Consider the following 12886-nt stretch of genomic DNA (forward strand, 5'->3'; position numbering starts at 1 on the left):
GCCATGTAATTTTTGCCTTGAATTTTGAATATTTTGGAACTATAATTTTATTGTTGTAATACAATTCAGATATTTTTCATTGCTTTATTTTAATCATTTAAACATTTAATCGTTTGATTTACAAAAAACTGATACAGAAATTGTGTGTTCATTATCTGCTTAGTTCATATAAAAAATAAAGTGAACCTACGGTATCATGGAAGACAATTTAGTTAAAATTTAAATTGTCTTTACAGGTGCTTTTTAATGGCACTATTACGTTATGGTGTTTGATTTCACTGAAATTCTCGCACGCTTTTCATTTGCGAATGGTAAAATGGCTGCGGTGGCCTTGTGGTAAGTTCCTTGCTTTGGAGAGCTCTATGTTCAAGACCCTATTCTACCGAAAACCCGTCGTGTAAGTAGGGTCAAGTGCACTTTAAATCTGTCCATTAATCCAAGTGCACGTTAAATCACAATATTCCCCCGCTGGTACAGTGTGAAAGTTTAAAAGGAAATTTTAAATGTGAAGATTCATAAAAATCATGAGTTTGAATTTTCCGATGATTGCAATACTATCCTTTCATATAAGAGAAAGTAAACAACGGACACACTTTTTTTCATACAAGGCGAGTTGGAACGGTATTTTTGATTATTTTTGTCTACATTTTACGATAAAAATACTATGTGAAAAATTACTCCCATAAAGAAAGAATCTAATACTTTTATAAAATTTCTCCTAATCATCAGTAAATTTTACTAAATCCTGGATTCAACCTTGCAGTCCTCTTAAAGTGAAAACCAAAAGAGAGTAAAAAATAAAATTTCGGTATTTGGTTGACAATCCAAAAGGCCGATTGATTTATAATTCTATCGAGAAAAGAATCGAGAAATCATTGATTTATAATCTAATCGATCTGAATCGAGAAAAGATAGATTTGTAATTCTAGTTTTAGTTCTCGGATGAATTCATAAATCGAAACGCGATTATAAATGACTTGCGAAAATTCAGGGATAGACATTCAAGTGCTGCGTTTGCTTTAAAAATTATTTATCACACTCGTATATATCTGAAGTGAAATCTAAACATATTTAATACATAAAATTCATTGTTCCATAAACTTGATTTTATCTTTTTTCTCCTCAGAATGTTCTATTCTTTCCTCATACATGTAATGACTGGAAAAAAATTTCTACAATACGGTCTCAACTAGATACGCGCAATCGATTATTTCAAACTGGGAAGATTACATTATTTTATTTAAAAATCCATGTTTAGTCATGAAATTATCAATTTTAATGCAATTTAGAGTTTTTTTTTAATTAAAAAATTCTTTTGCATATAATAATCATTGTTTCAAAGATAACACTTTATAATTTTATATATTCCTGTCATTACATCAGAATTTTTCCTACACTGTAATATTCTACTATAAATTTTAATTGTATGAAGCGAACATTATTTCAGCTTCAGAGTTTTCATAATACTTCCTATTTGCAGCTTTTAAAAATGAAGAATTCATTTTAAATGCTAGCATGTTTGTTATAAAATCTGTCACTCATGTTATTTACGACGAAAAGATATTGGATCAAAAGCTTTTCCACATCAAAGAATACTGTATATTTTCCCGTTCTTTTTTCTTAAAGCTAGAAGTGGGGGAGAAAAATAATTGTTGTTTTAACGCTTTTTATCAACATTATTTTCTTTGTAAATAGATGAATGAAATAAAGCAATTTCTTATTAAGACCTATGATTTTGACCATTAAATTAAAAGTTTATGACTTTACTTTTTAAATAAAGCTTATAACAACTAAAAACAATTTTTATACAAAATCTCCAGTTGTTTAAACATGTAGAGAACATGTAGCTTGAACTAAAAACCATAATTAATTAACTAACTAATCAACCAATTTTTCTAAAGATCTCGCAACATTCTCTTTCTTTTTTACTTCACCATTATTCAAAACTTTTTTTTTCAAATTAATTTTAGCAAAATTCATTTGCAGAAACTTTTAACTAAATTACCCTTTGATATTTGTTGTCTACTATATACAGAAAGTATAAGAAACGAAGTACAAAAAAAATAGTAAGTTTTTAATTACAGTTGTTTAAATGATTTTATTGTCCAATATAAACGCAACCTTAGTTTACAGATTAAAAGTAAAATTGAATATGTAAGTTGTTCCAATTAAAATTGCTTTTCAAGGGTTAAATTATCTTTCGCATTCTTTTTCATCTTTCTTACGGTAATTTTTTTTTTAATATGAGACGCTGAATATTACTAAAATAAAGAAGTTTATTTGTAAAAACTGTTTTACAAAATTCTCATTTCATTATTTATTGATTAGCACCTTATAAAAAAATCGGGCAATACCCCATTTGTCATTTAAACAAAAATTGAATTTAACTGAAACTAAATTGAAAGCCCAGTCAAGAACAATTGTTTTTGCTTGAAATAGTTTATTATTAATGTCAATTTTCCACAGTATTGCAAACCATACTATAAAACATAAAATAAATGGCATTTCTTGCATCCAATAAGCTTTTACACTGCTTTAACCGAATCTATTTTGGTTGGTTGGTTGGTTGGTTGTGAGTTTTAGTGGCGCAAGCGCCAACCCTGGCTAAACTGCGCTATATCTATTTTGGATTCCCAACGAGGGTCACATAACGGTTTATGAGTAACGTTTAAATGTTTTTGTAGAATTTCCCATCTTTTTGTAGATGCAGAAAAAATGCAATATAAATGTTGCAATATCGTCCAAAATTTATTACAATATATACTGCTCGAAGCGGCATCACAAATTAATAAATTAAAGCAGCGTGATAGGCAAGGCACATAAATTGCATGCGGGTTTTGAGAAAGTATTCTAGATTGTACACCTTTATATTTCCCTTTCAGTTGCTACCGTTGCACTCTACAATTCATATCTAAATCAATCTCACAATTTTTCCAATATAGTTTTTGCTAGTCCTTCTCCAGTCACATCAGTTACTTTAATAAACCCTATAAATGACACATTTAAAATTAACCTTTTCTCTACAAAAGTTATATACCAAATAATAATAGAAGTTTGTTCCTTATGAGAAATATCAAGAATACAATCCATTTGGATAGTATTTCGTGTTTAATTTTATTAAGGGCTTCATTTCCTAATGCAGAAATAATTTGTTCTTGTGATGTATGTGCTAAATGATGCACAATTTTATTTTTTCGAAAAAATTTATTTCTTCTTATTATTTTTATTATTTCTTAAAAAAATTCCATTATTAGGCGTTTTTATTATTTCGTTGGTTTCTCGAAGATTATTACACGCTATAAATAGAATCACATCTACAATTTTTTGAAATAGTAATTTAAGTTGTGCCCTTTCCTCACTTATTATAACTCAATTTGTTTTATCAATAGTCGAACATAAATTTAGTCGTTTTAGTAATTCTTCCCAAGCAATACACGAATTAAAATTACATCTAGAACGCTCGTGATCTTGGATTACAGTTGGCAGCTTTCTCTAGTTATTATAGCCACCTATAAATCGTGTAGTTTGGTCTTTTTTTTTTTTTTTTTTTTTGAAAACGGTAAACAACAAAAACAAAATGCGGAGTCTCTCGTTTTTGAATAAATTAACCAGCTGTGAAGTTGGTATTCACCATTTGGCGTTTTTTAAAGTAGTACGTGTGTGGAAACGGATTTACCTTCAATATTTTTAGCAAAAACTCCTTTGTGTTGTACAGATCCGATTTTAACACAAAATGTTCTAAATTTATCAGTTATAATACTTGGCCATAAACTAGAATCATTTATAATCTCTTGACCATATTTGTTATTGTAATTTTCGTCATTATTTTCTGATTCGGTCATATTTGTATAAACACACGGTTCCTCAACAAATTTCACCGTTTCAACATTTTCATTGCAAGACTGTGCAGTTTGCGCGGAACTTTCTTCTCCAGTTGATGTTTGAATTGTAACTGCTGAAGTCGGAGCAATTTCATTGCCAGAATTACTTCATAGCCAAGATAACAGATCTACTTGTGACATCTTGAAGTTTAGCTTTTCTTTTTTCTTTTCTGATAATTTTCTGTTTTGACACCCATAGGGATATATTCTTGGCATGGACATGGTCATATCTAACAGTGTGAAGCAATTAATAGAATAAATTATCAAATTACCATATGCTATACTATATGCTATTACCTAGTAGATGAAGTAAGTGACTATAAAACTACATATCTGATATTAATAATATTTTGCACACTTGCAGTAGACTATAATATATACTGTAAACATTGCATATTTCCAAATCTGTTGACTGCTGTATTTAAACTTCTTCAATTATTCTTTTCATTCCGGCGTGGCCGGTGAAGAATTAATGCAGTGTGCATTGTTAGGAACTGATCGTTTAATTTATCTTCATTTTACTTTTTGCTTGAACAACTTAATATAAACAAATATACACAGATGGACACATAAAAGATATTACATTAGATGTAGAAAAGTTGATGATTTACAGATCCATTTGAAGCCAGCCTCAGCCTCGACTTCTCGGCGCCGTTTGCGCCCAGAAGTCGCTCCGCTCTATCTGAACATGTCTGGAGGGGATTTCCTCATTCATAAATGAACTTTCTCCCCTTTTTATGGGTATCACTTTGATCGTTGCTTAATAACGGCGTCGGTCAACGCTCAGCCTTAATATCAAAAAATGTTTTTTGGATTTAGAGAAATAAAACTTGCAGATTCGTCAAAATCTCAAATTTCAATTATGTGAAAATTACAATAAATTTTCTTTCTTTACTTTGTAATCTAGATAGTAAGAACAGTTTATCAAATTAACCAGAATTCATTTTGAATATTATTTGCAATCCTCAAATTTAGAATTCACTATTCAATATGTCCGGATTATCAAATCAAAGAAGTAACCAACTGACTAAAGGCTCGCAACATAAAGAAACCCCGAAATTTCGATATATTTTTTGAGATATATTTTAAGTATATTAATTTTATGCTTTGATTTAATTTGCCAAGACATGCACTCGAATCGATTCAAATTCAAATCAAGTATCGATTAAATGCAAAAACATTACTCTAACAATCCTTATTAATTATTCTCTACAAATTTTATATGATGCTGTTTAAAATCTCAGAAAAAATGTCTTCCGAGTTCTATTTAAAAAAATCCTGTTTCTATCATTAAACAGTGTTTAGATTGTGCTCAAAGTTTTTTCGTTTTTACTGTTTTGATTAAAATTTCAATCCTGAATTTTTTCTATAAGAAATGCTGAAACCAAGACTTTCGAAAGCATCATGTAATTAAATGTTTGACATTTTATCAGAATTTTGTTACCTAAAACAACTTATACAAATACCGAAAATCAATAAAAAAAAATTACTTGGAGAATGAGGTTAAAGTTTGGAAAAATGGGCATTGAGACGGACATCGAGATTTGCATTGCTTCACGGCTCTTAGAGGACTTAAACCTCTCTGATATTCAGAATTTTAATACTAAAAACAAAATTCTATTCAAATTTATGATTTGATTGACATACATTGCAATTTTTTCGGAATACAGACAAAACAGAATGCCTTTATAGCTTTTTCTTTCAAATTAATCTGTTTCAGACTATAATGCAATAAACAAGAAAATAACCACGGCTTCAGCTTCACCTGAACATAGTTGAGAAACAACGTCTTATGCATGGTTTATAGTTCTCTAAAGTGATGTCATGATATTGTCATCAAATAAAGGACTGACACAGACATTCGAAATGCGATAAAACTACAATGTTGAATTGATGTTGTCATTCACAAGGTAACATCAATCCAACATTCATTCATTTTTCATTCATTCAACAATACACAATTTATTTCATTTTTTAAAGCAAATTTCTTCACCCAACTATTTAATTCGGCATGACTTTTGTTAGCATTCTTGTCTTCCGACCAAACATGTTGCTATTGTATTTGCTTTTTTTTATATTCAAATATTTTGAATCAACTTATTTTGAAGTTTCAACGATCTCATTCTTGATGGCTACTCAAATCATTCATATAAATATGAATAGTCAAATTTAACATTTGCTCCTTTTAATGAATTAAATTTATTCGGCTTAGTAGTAAAAAAATTAATTACTGCAGTGCTTTTATCTAAGCGCTCTTTTTTTTATGTTTCATAATGGAAAAAGGTAAGTGCATCTGCGCGAATAAGTTTGAAAACCGTTTTTTTTTAATAAAATAATTTCAAGATAAAGTGTTGAACTTGAAGATTTTTTAATCATCTTTATTTCTTCAACCAACAATAATTTGGAAGATTCAGATTTTAAATTATTGTTTCAAGAATCAAATATCATTTCTCTTTCAAAATAGGATTTTTTTTATTTCATATGATGACTTAAGTCAATTTTTTTAAGGCTTATTCAAACAACGGACACAAAACATTTATAAAGAATATATGTGTATGTATTCAAATTTTAAATTTATGAATACTCTTTTATTAATTCGCTTTCTTTCTTTTTGTCTTTATTGTCTGTTCTTGCTTTCTTTTTTGTCTATTTAATTTTTATTAATTTTCAGTTCTTCGAAACTATTTTTCTCACGAACTTTAAATTACAAATTTTAAGCTCAGTTTAGAACTGACTGACAATGAAATAATAATCCGCTTTCTTGTCTATCTTTTGTTTGGCTATTCAGTACAAATTTTCCAATCGCTTAAAAACATTCATTATCGACAGATGACGCCTGGGCAAGTTGTTAGCTGAATTTAAATGGGTTTAGGAGAAAATATTTTTAATCAGGTTTAAAAACGTGTATATTAAAAATTTTATTTTAATAATAATTTATATATTTTTTTCAAAGCCACTTAGGTTGTACTAACTTATACTAAAAGAATTGTTTTACAATGGTTCCTGAAATTGCAATTTTTTTTTTCGCCTCACATCTCTTAGAATATAATTTTTGTAACTTTAAGTATCTAACATTGGAAATGAAGAGACAGAAGTTAGACAATCGAGTCTAAACACTTAAATTGCATCTTCAAGAGATGAAATAAAAGTGTACCGCATAAAGGCAAAATAGCGTTTTCTGCCATTTGTATCGAAAAAGAAAAGCAACAAAAAGATGCTATTTTCTTTCCAACTACCATAACAGGCCAAAATGAAATAGAAAATAATGGCCGAAAAATTTAAAAGAAAAATTTGGATCATGAAATGAGAAAAAAAAAGCAAAAGGATGTACTTTGTTAAGTTCTAGAATGAAAATGCTGATCGATATATCTGACAATCATATTTTCTGTTTAATGTATAAAGAAATATGCAAATTTTACAATTTTATTAATCAATTATTTATGCACAGGCACGTTAAGACGATGTTAAATTCATTTTTTGTGTACAGTTTATTATTGTTATATAATAAAAAGAAATAATTTTAGAAATAAACATAGACGAAACAATCCTTAAAGAGTCTCATGCTGTGATATTTTGAGCTCCAAATACGAATGTCGTTTTTCTCCCGGTATTAAAAAAGTAAATTTGAAGTAGGACACCTGTGTATGCACTTTTCTTTGCAATCTATTTATAGTTCAGTTTAATCCGAAGAATATTTGCAGGGAACCATTAATTTTTCACTAGCCCTTCAAGAATCGGTTTGAAACCCGAAAATTGTAAATTAACAGAACTTCTGGAGCAACAAAAATAAACTGAAATGTCTAGGAAAAAAAGAAATTTTGATTAATCCCTCCATCTATCCAATAAATAATTCATTAGATGTGATCCAATAATTATATAATTTTTATAAACCCAAAAATTCTTTAATTTAACACTTATTTGATTTGTATTTTAAGTATTTGTTAAATAAATAAAATTCACCATACTTATTGTGATAATTTTAAACGAGGCCTTGCATAATTCATATCACACACGTACTTATTCTTTTAATAGTATGCTTTTTATTAAACTATATTTGAAAAAGTTACTTGATCTATATTTCACAAACATGAAAATTTTTTATTTGAGAAATTAAAAGAGCCAAATTCATTTTCCTTACTATAAAGCAATTCAGCAATTAAGTAGAAAGTTATATAGTTTCAATACATTGTATTCCATAAAATGCCAAAAATTTCGAATTTCAAACAAAACTTTACGATAATGATTAAAATATAATTTCATTAATTTTTTTCAATGTTTTATTAGTAATCGTACCTCAAATATTTTCTTTTTTTTTTAAGCAGAAATGTGCAAAAAGGTGTTTGATCCCGAGTTGTATAATGCAAAACAAACACCATTGGACCATGTGAAAGTCTTTATCTCCAAGAAGCTTCCTGAGTTAGGATGGGGTCAAACACAAAAAAAGGAAATTGTAATGGACGTTGGCTGCGGACCAGGAAAGAATACCATCCAGCTAATTCTGCCTCTTTTTCCTCAAGCTGAGAAGATATTCGCAATCGATTTTCTGCCGAACATGATAGAATTTGCACGGATTCATAATTGCCATCCTCACATCGAGTACAATGTGGCCAACATCGAAAATTGGTGCATCAAATTTTTGCTAATATGAACTTTATATATGTTTGAACATGCAGATTAAGTTTCAGTGAAATTTGTATTCATAAATTTAAATCGGAATTTTGAAAAGAAAGAGGAATGTTTTTTCCCTATCTTTTAAATAGTAGCTTTGTTGTTTTACCTTCATTTATTTTGCATTGAATTGAGTCATTACAAATCGGTTGATCTTCTAGGCTACTAAAGCAAAATTATTAGATGTGTCCCTACAAAATACGGAGATCAATATCCATAAGTATACATATAGTTCCATGTATAATTAGTATAAAATGCCTTTTCCATCCACCCGATAGATGAAAATATTCTATTGGGATAGCAGTTGCATCATGCATAAAGAAACAGTATACATCCATTTTAAATATGAAAATTTGTAAATTATGCAATAAATTCCTTACAAGTTTTACAAATTATTTGTACAGCTAGAATATGAATGAAGAAATGTCATCTTGATAACGAAATTTCAAGACAAGAGGGTAAATAATTGAAAATGGATTTCTTTGAATGACAGCTGCATATGTGTTCACGTTTTAAAATTATCTTCGTAAATGATATGTGTTCATTTTTATGGAGAATAGTGATTTGGATAATGAGATTCCGATATTATAAATATATGATAATGATATTTATGGATAATAGTGCTATTATAAATCTCATTATCTATTTTGAGAGGAATTCGGAGGATATTCTCAAAATATCACATTTACGAGACATTATTCTGAAGTTATTTATACAACACATCTGCAGTGTATTGTGTCCATATAAGCAGGCTATTTTAAATAGATCTTATATTTTTTAAATTTTGTTTAAGAATGAGGAATCGCCAGTTTGATTACATTTATGATCATTTATTAAGACCCAAAAATCCCACCCATTTATCCTACAAGAAAAAGTCAAATGTCATCAAAATAGAACATCAATTCAAAAAAATAATTTCATACTTTTTAAAAACATTTTTAGGTCTATGATTGAACAATGGAAAGGTCAGATATCAAAACTTATTAGCATTCATTGCATCCATTGGCTGAAAGATAAGAGACGAGGCTTGCAGAATATATTTCAACTCTTAAAGCCTGGTGGTGAAGTAGCCTTCTGCTTTCTTATGTCATCTCCTATATTTCCTGTAACACTGAAGTTAGAAAGCGATCCTAAATGGAGTAAATTCTTCAAAGTAATTTTCTTTCCCGTCTTTAAGAAATCAGTTACGATATTTCAAGTTCTTCAAATAATCTTTCTGTTGCCATTTACAGGATGTTGACAATATGGTTCCAGATACCTATATTAATAAGCATGAGTCATCGCGTTACATAAAAATGATGGAAGATATTGGATTCGATATCTTGTACTGTGAAGAAGGAGAGAAAGCGGATCCATATTCATCAGATAAAGAATACCGAGGTAAGCATGTTACTATTTAATGAAGACCAAATTAATTTATTAATTGACAATTAACGAGGATATATATATCTTTTAAAAGATGTACCATCTTTATGGATTAAAAGTTATGTTGCAGTTTCAGATTAGTTTGCACTAATGACTGCTTTTCAAAAAATATGTTAATAACTATATGAAACAAATATAATGAACGAGTGAAAGAAAATAAAAGCATTATTTTTAAAATTGTGATTTTGGAATCGCCTTTGCAATCTTTGTTAACTGATTTTATTTCTTGCAGCAATCATTAGAAATTTCTGTTTCTGTTTGTGACCAGAGCGTATTTGTTGGTTGATAATTGCAGAATCAGATATTACGAACGAAATATTTCTACAAGATTGAGTTGGAACATTTCAAAATTACTCAATATAAAGGTTAATCTCCTTTCTTACACACACCTCTGAGATTGTTCTTTTGAATGAAAGAAATTTGTAAATACAGTGTTTGTGTGTACTATATTATCCATTCTCCGTATTCGTCTATCGATTTGATTCCTGGAAATCTTTGAGGTAATGAGAATTGAGAAGAAAGGAAAGCACATTCTTGTAATTAATCAACAAAAATTGCTTCTGAATTGCAAGAGATATATCATAATATTCCAAGCATATTATGATTAAGGAATAAAGAAATATTATAATATAATAAAAGAATTTCATTGTAAAACCTACACCAATTATACGAGACAAAATGATGTAGAAATGGATATTATAAGTTTAAATATAATGGGTAGGTGATTAGGTCATCTAAGGATCGCCATTCTGTAACGTTGCCAGTAGTATTAATTCTATCTTTCTCTTGGAATCTTGATATTTTGATTTCTTTATCTTAGAATGCTTTTTCCATCTAATGTCTAGATCAAATATCTGATTTTTTTTTAATAAAGTAACGTTTGCGACACAGAGGTTGATCAGTTTATGACATTCTTTACTTTTTTGTTTTTCACGTGTATTCACAAATTTTTTATCAAGATTTTTCTGCGGACATCAGTTCAGAGAATATTATCACAAATATGACATTTTTTTCTGAACTGTTGCACCCGAAACAATTTTATTAATCCTTCGCCTTTTTGACGGAGTAGCTTTCAAAAATTATGTAGGAAATTCAATTCTTCGCAATTTGTTATTCAATAATAAAATATTGATATTTTGTTGGTGTCTTTCGGATTAAATTCGAACCCAGGAAAAGCACGATATGCAAATTATTAAGTATGAAAGTTATGATGAAAAAATGAATAATCATCTATAAATATGCTTATTATATAGGGAAAATTACCAATGAATAATCAGCACTTAATAATTGATATAGGACTACTTTTCAGTTCCGATTAACAAAGAGTTAAACTAGTCTCTTCTAAATGTATTTGGACACTCTGTGTAAACACTGATGTTGTTTCACCATTCATTAACAAAATAAAACTAATGACATTGTGCTAATCTCAATAAAATCTCAAATTTATTGAGTTCTCAATAAAATATCAAATTTTATCTCAATAAAATCGAGCATTGTATTGAGATAAAATTCTTGAACACTGTAATCAATAACTAAAGGTGGCACCATGCAAAGATGTCAGTTCTAGTTCTTGATAAATAAATAATAAAATAAAATAAATAATACTCTCTATTGTTCTTAAGTTTTTAAAAATAACTTTTTGACATTAAAATCTTGATTCGAGAATAGCTTTCTTATACAGAATATTTATTATTGGCAATTATATCTAATTTTTCTGCTCTGTTTCATAAAGTACTTTTAGTGGCATTGGATTCGTATTAAGGATCGTTTAACAAGGCAAAAAATAATAAATTGTAATTTTCTCCTGACCATGGACATTAGTTACTGTAAAAGAAATCCAGAGGGAACTATTCTTTTAACAAATGACTGCTTTTGTAAAAGAATGTAATAAGTTGTAATTTATTTTAAGTAGTGAAAATGATTACAGTAAAATGGTAAATATTTTTTCAGATTTTTTTGCATCACTTTGTGCTCTCGCGTCTCATGTTCCAAGCGATCAACGAGAAGAATTCATAGATGAGGGATTCCAGGAAATGTTAAAACTGAATGGTCGAGACAGTAGCGGAAGGCCAGTTCATCGAGCCGACATCACCCAAGTGGTGGCAAGAAAAAGGGACATTCAAAATTCTAAAAGCTTTTAGGATTCCTATGGGATTTTTTTTATGCACGGATTTGAAACTGTTATAAATTTGATTTTTTAGTTGAATTGATTATGATTAGTTCAAGATTTTTATCCAATTTTATTTATATCTTTATTGAAACTAATAAAAAAGCAAGAATTCTAAAAATTGCTCATAAACCTCTCACAGTTATTAGTTTTTTTAATTACTGTAGACACTATACAGTGTATAAATTCGATATATAGGATGAGAAATCATATTTTGCCAAAGAATGGAAATAGTTTTTCAATAAAGAAATGTTCGACAATGTGACAAATATTCTGTGTTTATATATTTCAGGATATTTTTTTACAGTAAACAAAAAAATGCATTAAAGAAATATATTTTTCTACTTAGAAAATTAAAAAAGCATTTCAAATTCAACATTTTGTCTTTTTAAAAAAATATAAATTAAGAGATGAGTTCTGTGGGTGTAATTTAATTATTATATCGAATGTTCATTGCTATTTCTTCACAAATATCGTCAATTTTTTTGTAAGACGAAAGTTTGAAATCTGTGTTCGGCCATGCCAGCTTTCTTCGACCGAAATCAATATCAAAAGAATATGACAATTGAAACTGAGAAGGACATTTATTTGTTAGACAATGCAGATTATTAGTTCCTGAAATGTTAAGACTCCAATTTACTACTAAAAATTTGAAAAACGGATGAGAATTAGAAAGAATAAATTAAAAATGTATCAGTAATAGGATGTGGCAAAATTCATTTATCGATAAACATTCTATGCGTTA

The 12886-nt window shown here is 28.6% G+C and overlaps 1 protein-coding gene across 2 annotated transcripts; it reads left to right on the top strand.

Moving 5' to 3' along the window:
• The first annotated feature begins 6024 nt into the window (after positions 1–6024).
• LOC129972738 (juvenile hormone acid O-methyltransferase-like) lies at positions 6025–12273 on the top strand. Of its 2 annotated transcripts, none has more exons than XM_056086981.1 (5): positions 6025–6164; positions 8204–8504; positions 9492–9702; positions 9782–9929; positions 11925–12273. In XM_056086981.1, the coding sequence occupies exons 1-5, from the start codon at positions 6155–6157 to the stop codon at positions 12113–12115; spliced, it is 861 nt and encodes a 286-aa protein (XP_055942956.1). In that variant the 5' UTR covers positions 6025–6154; the 3' UTR covers positions 12116–12273. The 2 variants fall into 2 exon arrangements, with proteins under 2 accessions (XP_055942956.1, XP_055942954.1); XM_056086979.1 differs by having other exon boundaries at positions 6087–6164; positions 8201–8504.
• Positions 12274–12886: the final 613 nt, after the last annotated feature.

The sequence above is a fragment of the Argiope bruennichi genome, chromosome 6, assembly GCF_947563725.1.
Source record: "Argiope bruennichi chromosome 6, qqArgBrue1.1, whole genome shotgun sequence".
NCBI classification, from domain to species: domain Eukaryota; kingdom Metazoa; phylum Arthropoda; class Arachnida; order Araneae; family Araneidae; genus Argiope; species Argiope bruennichi.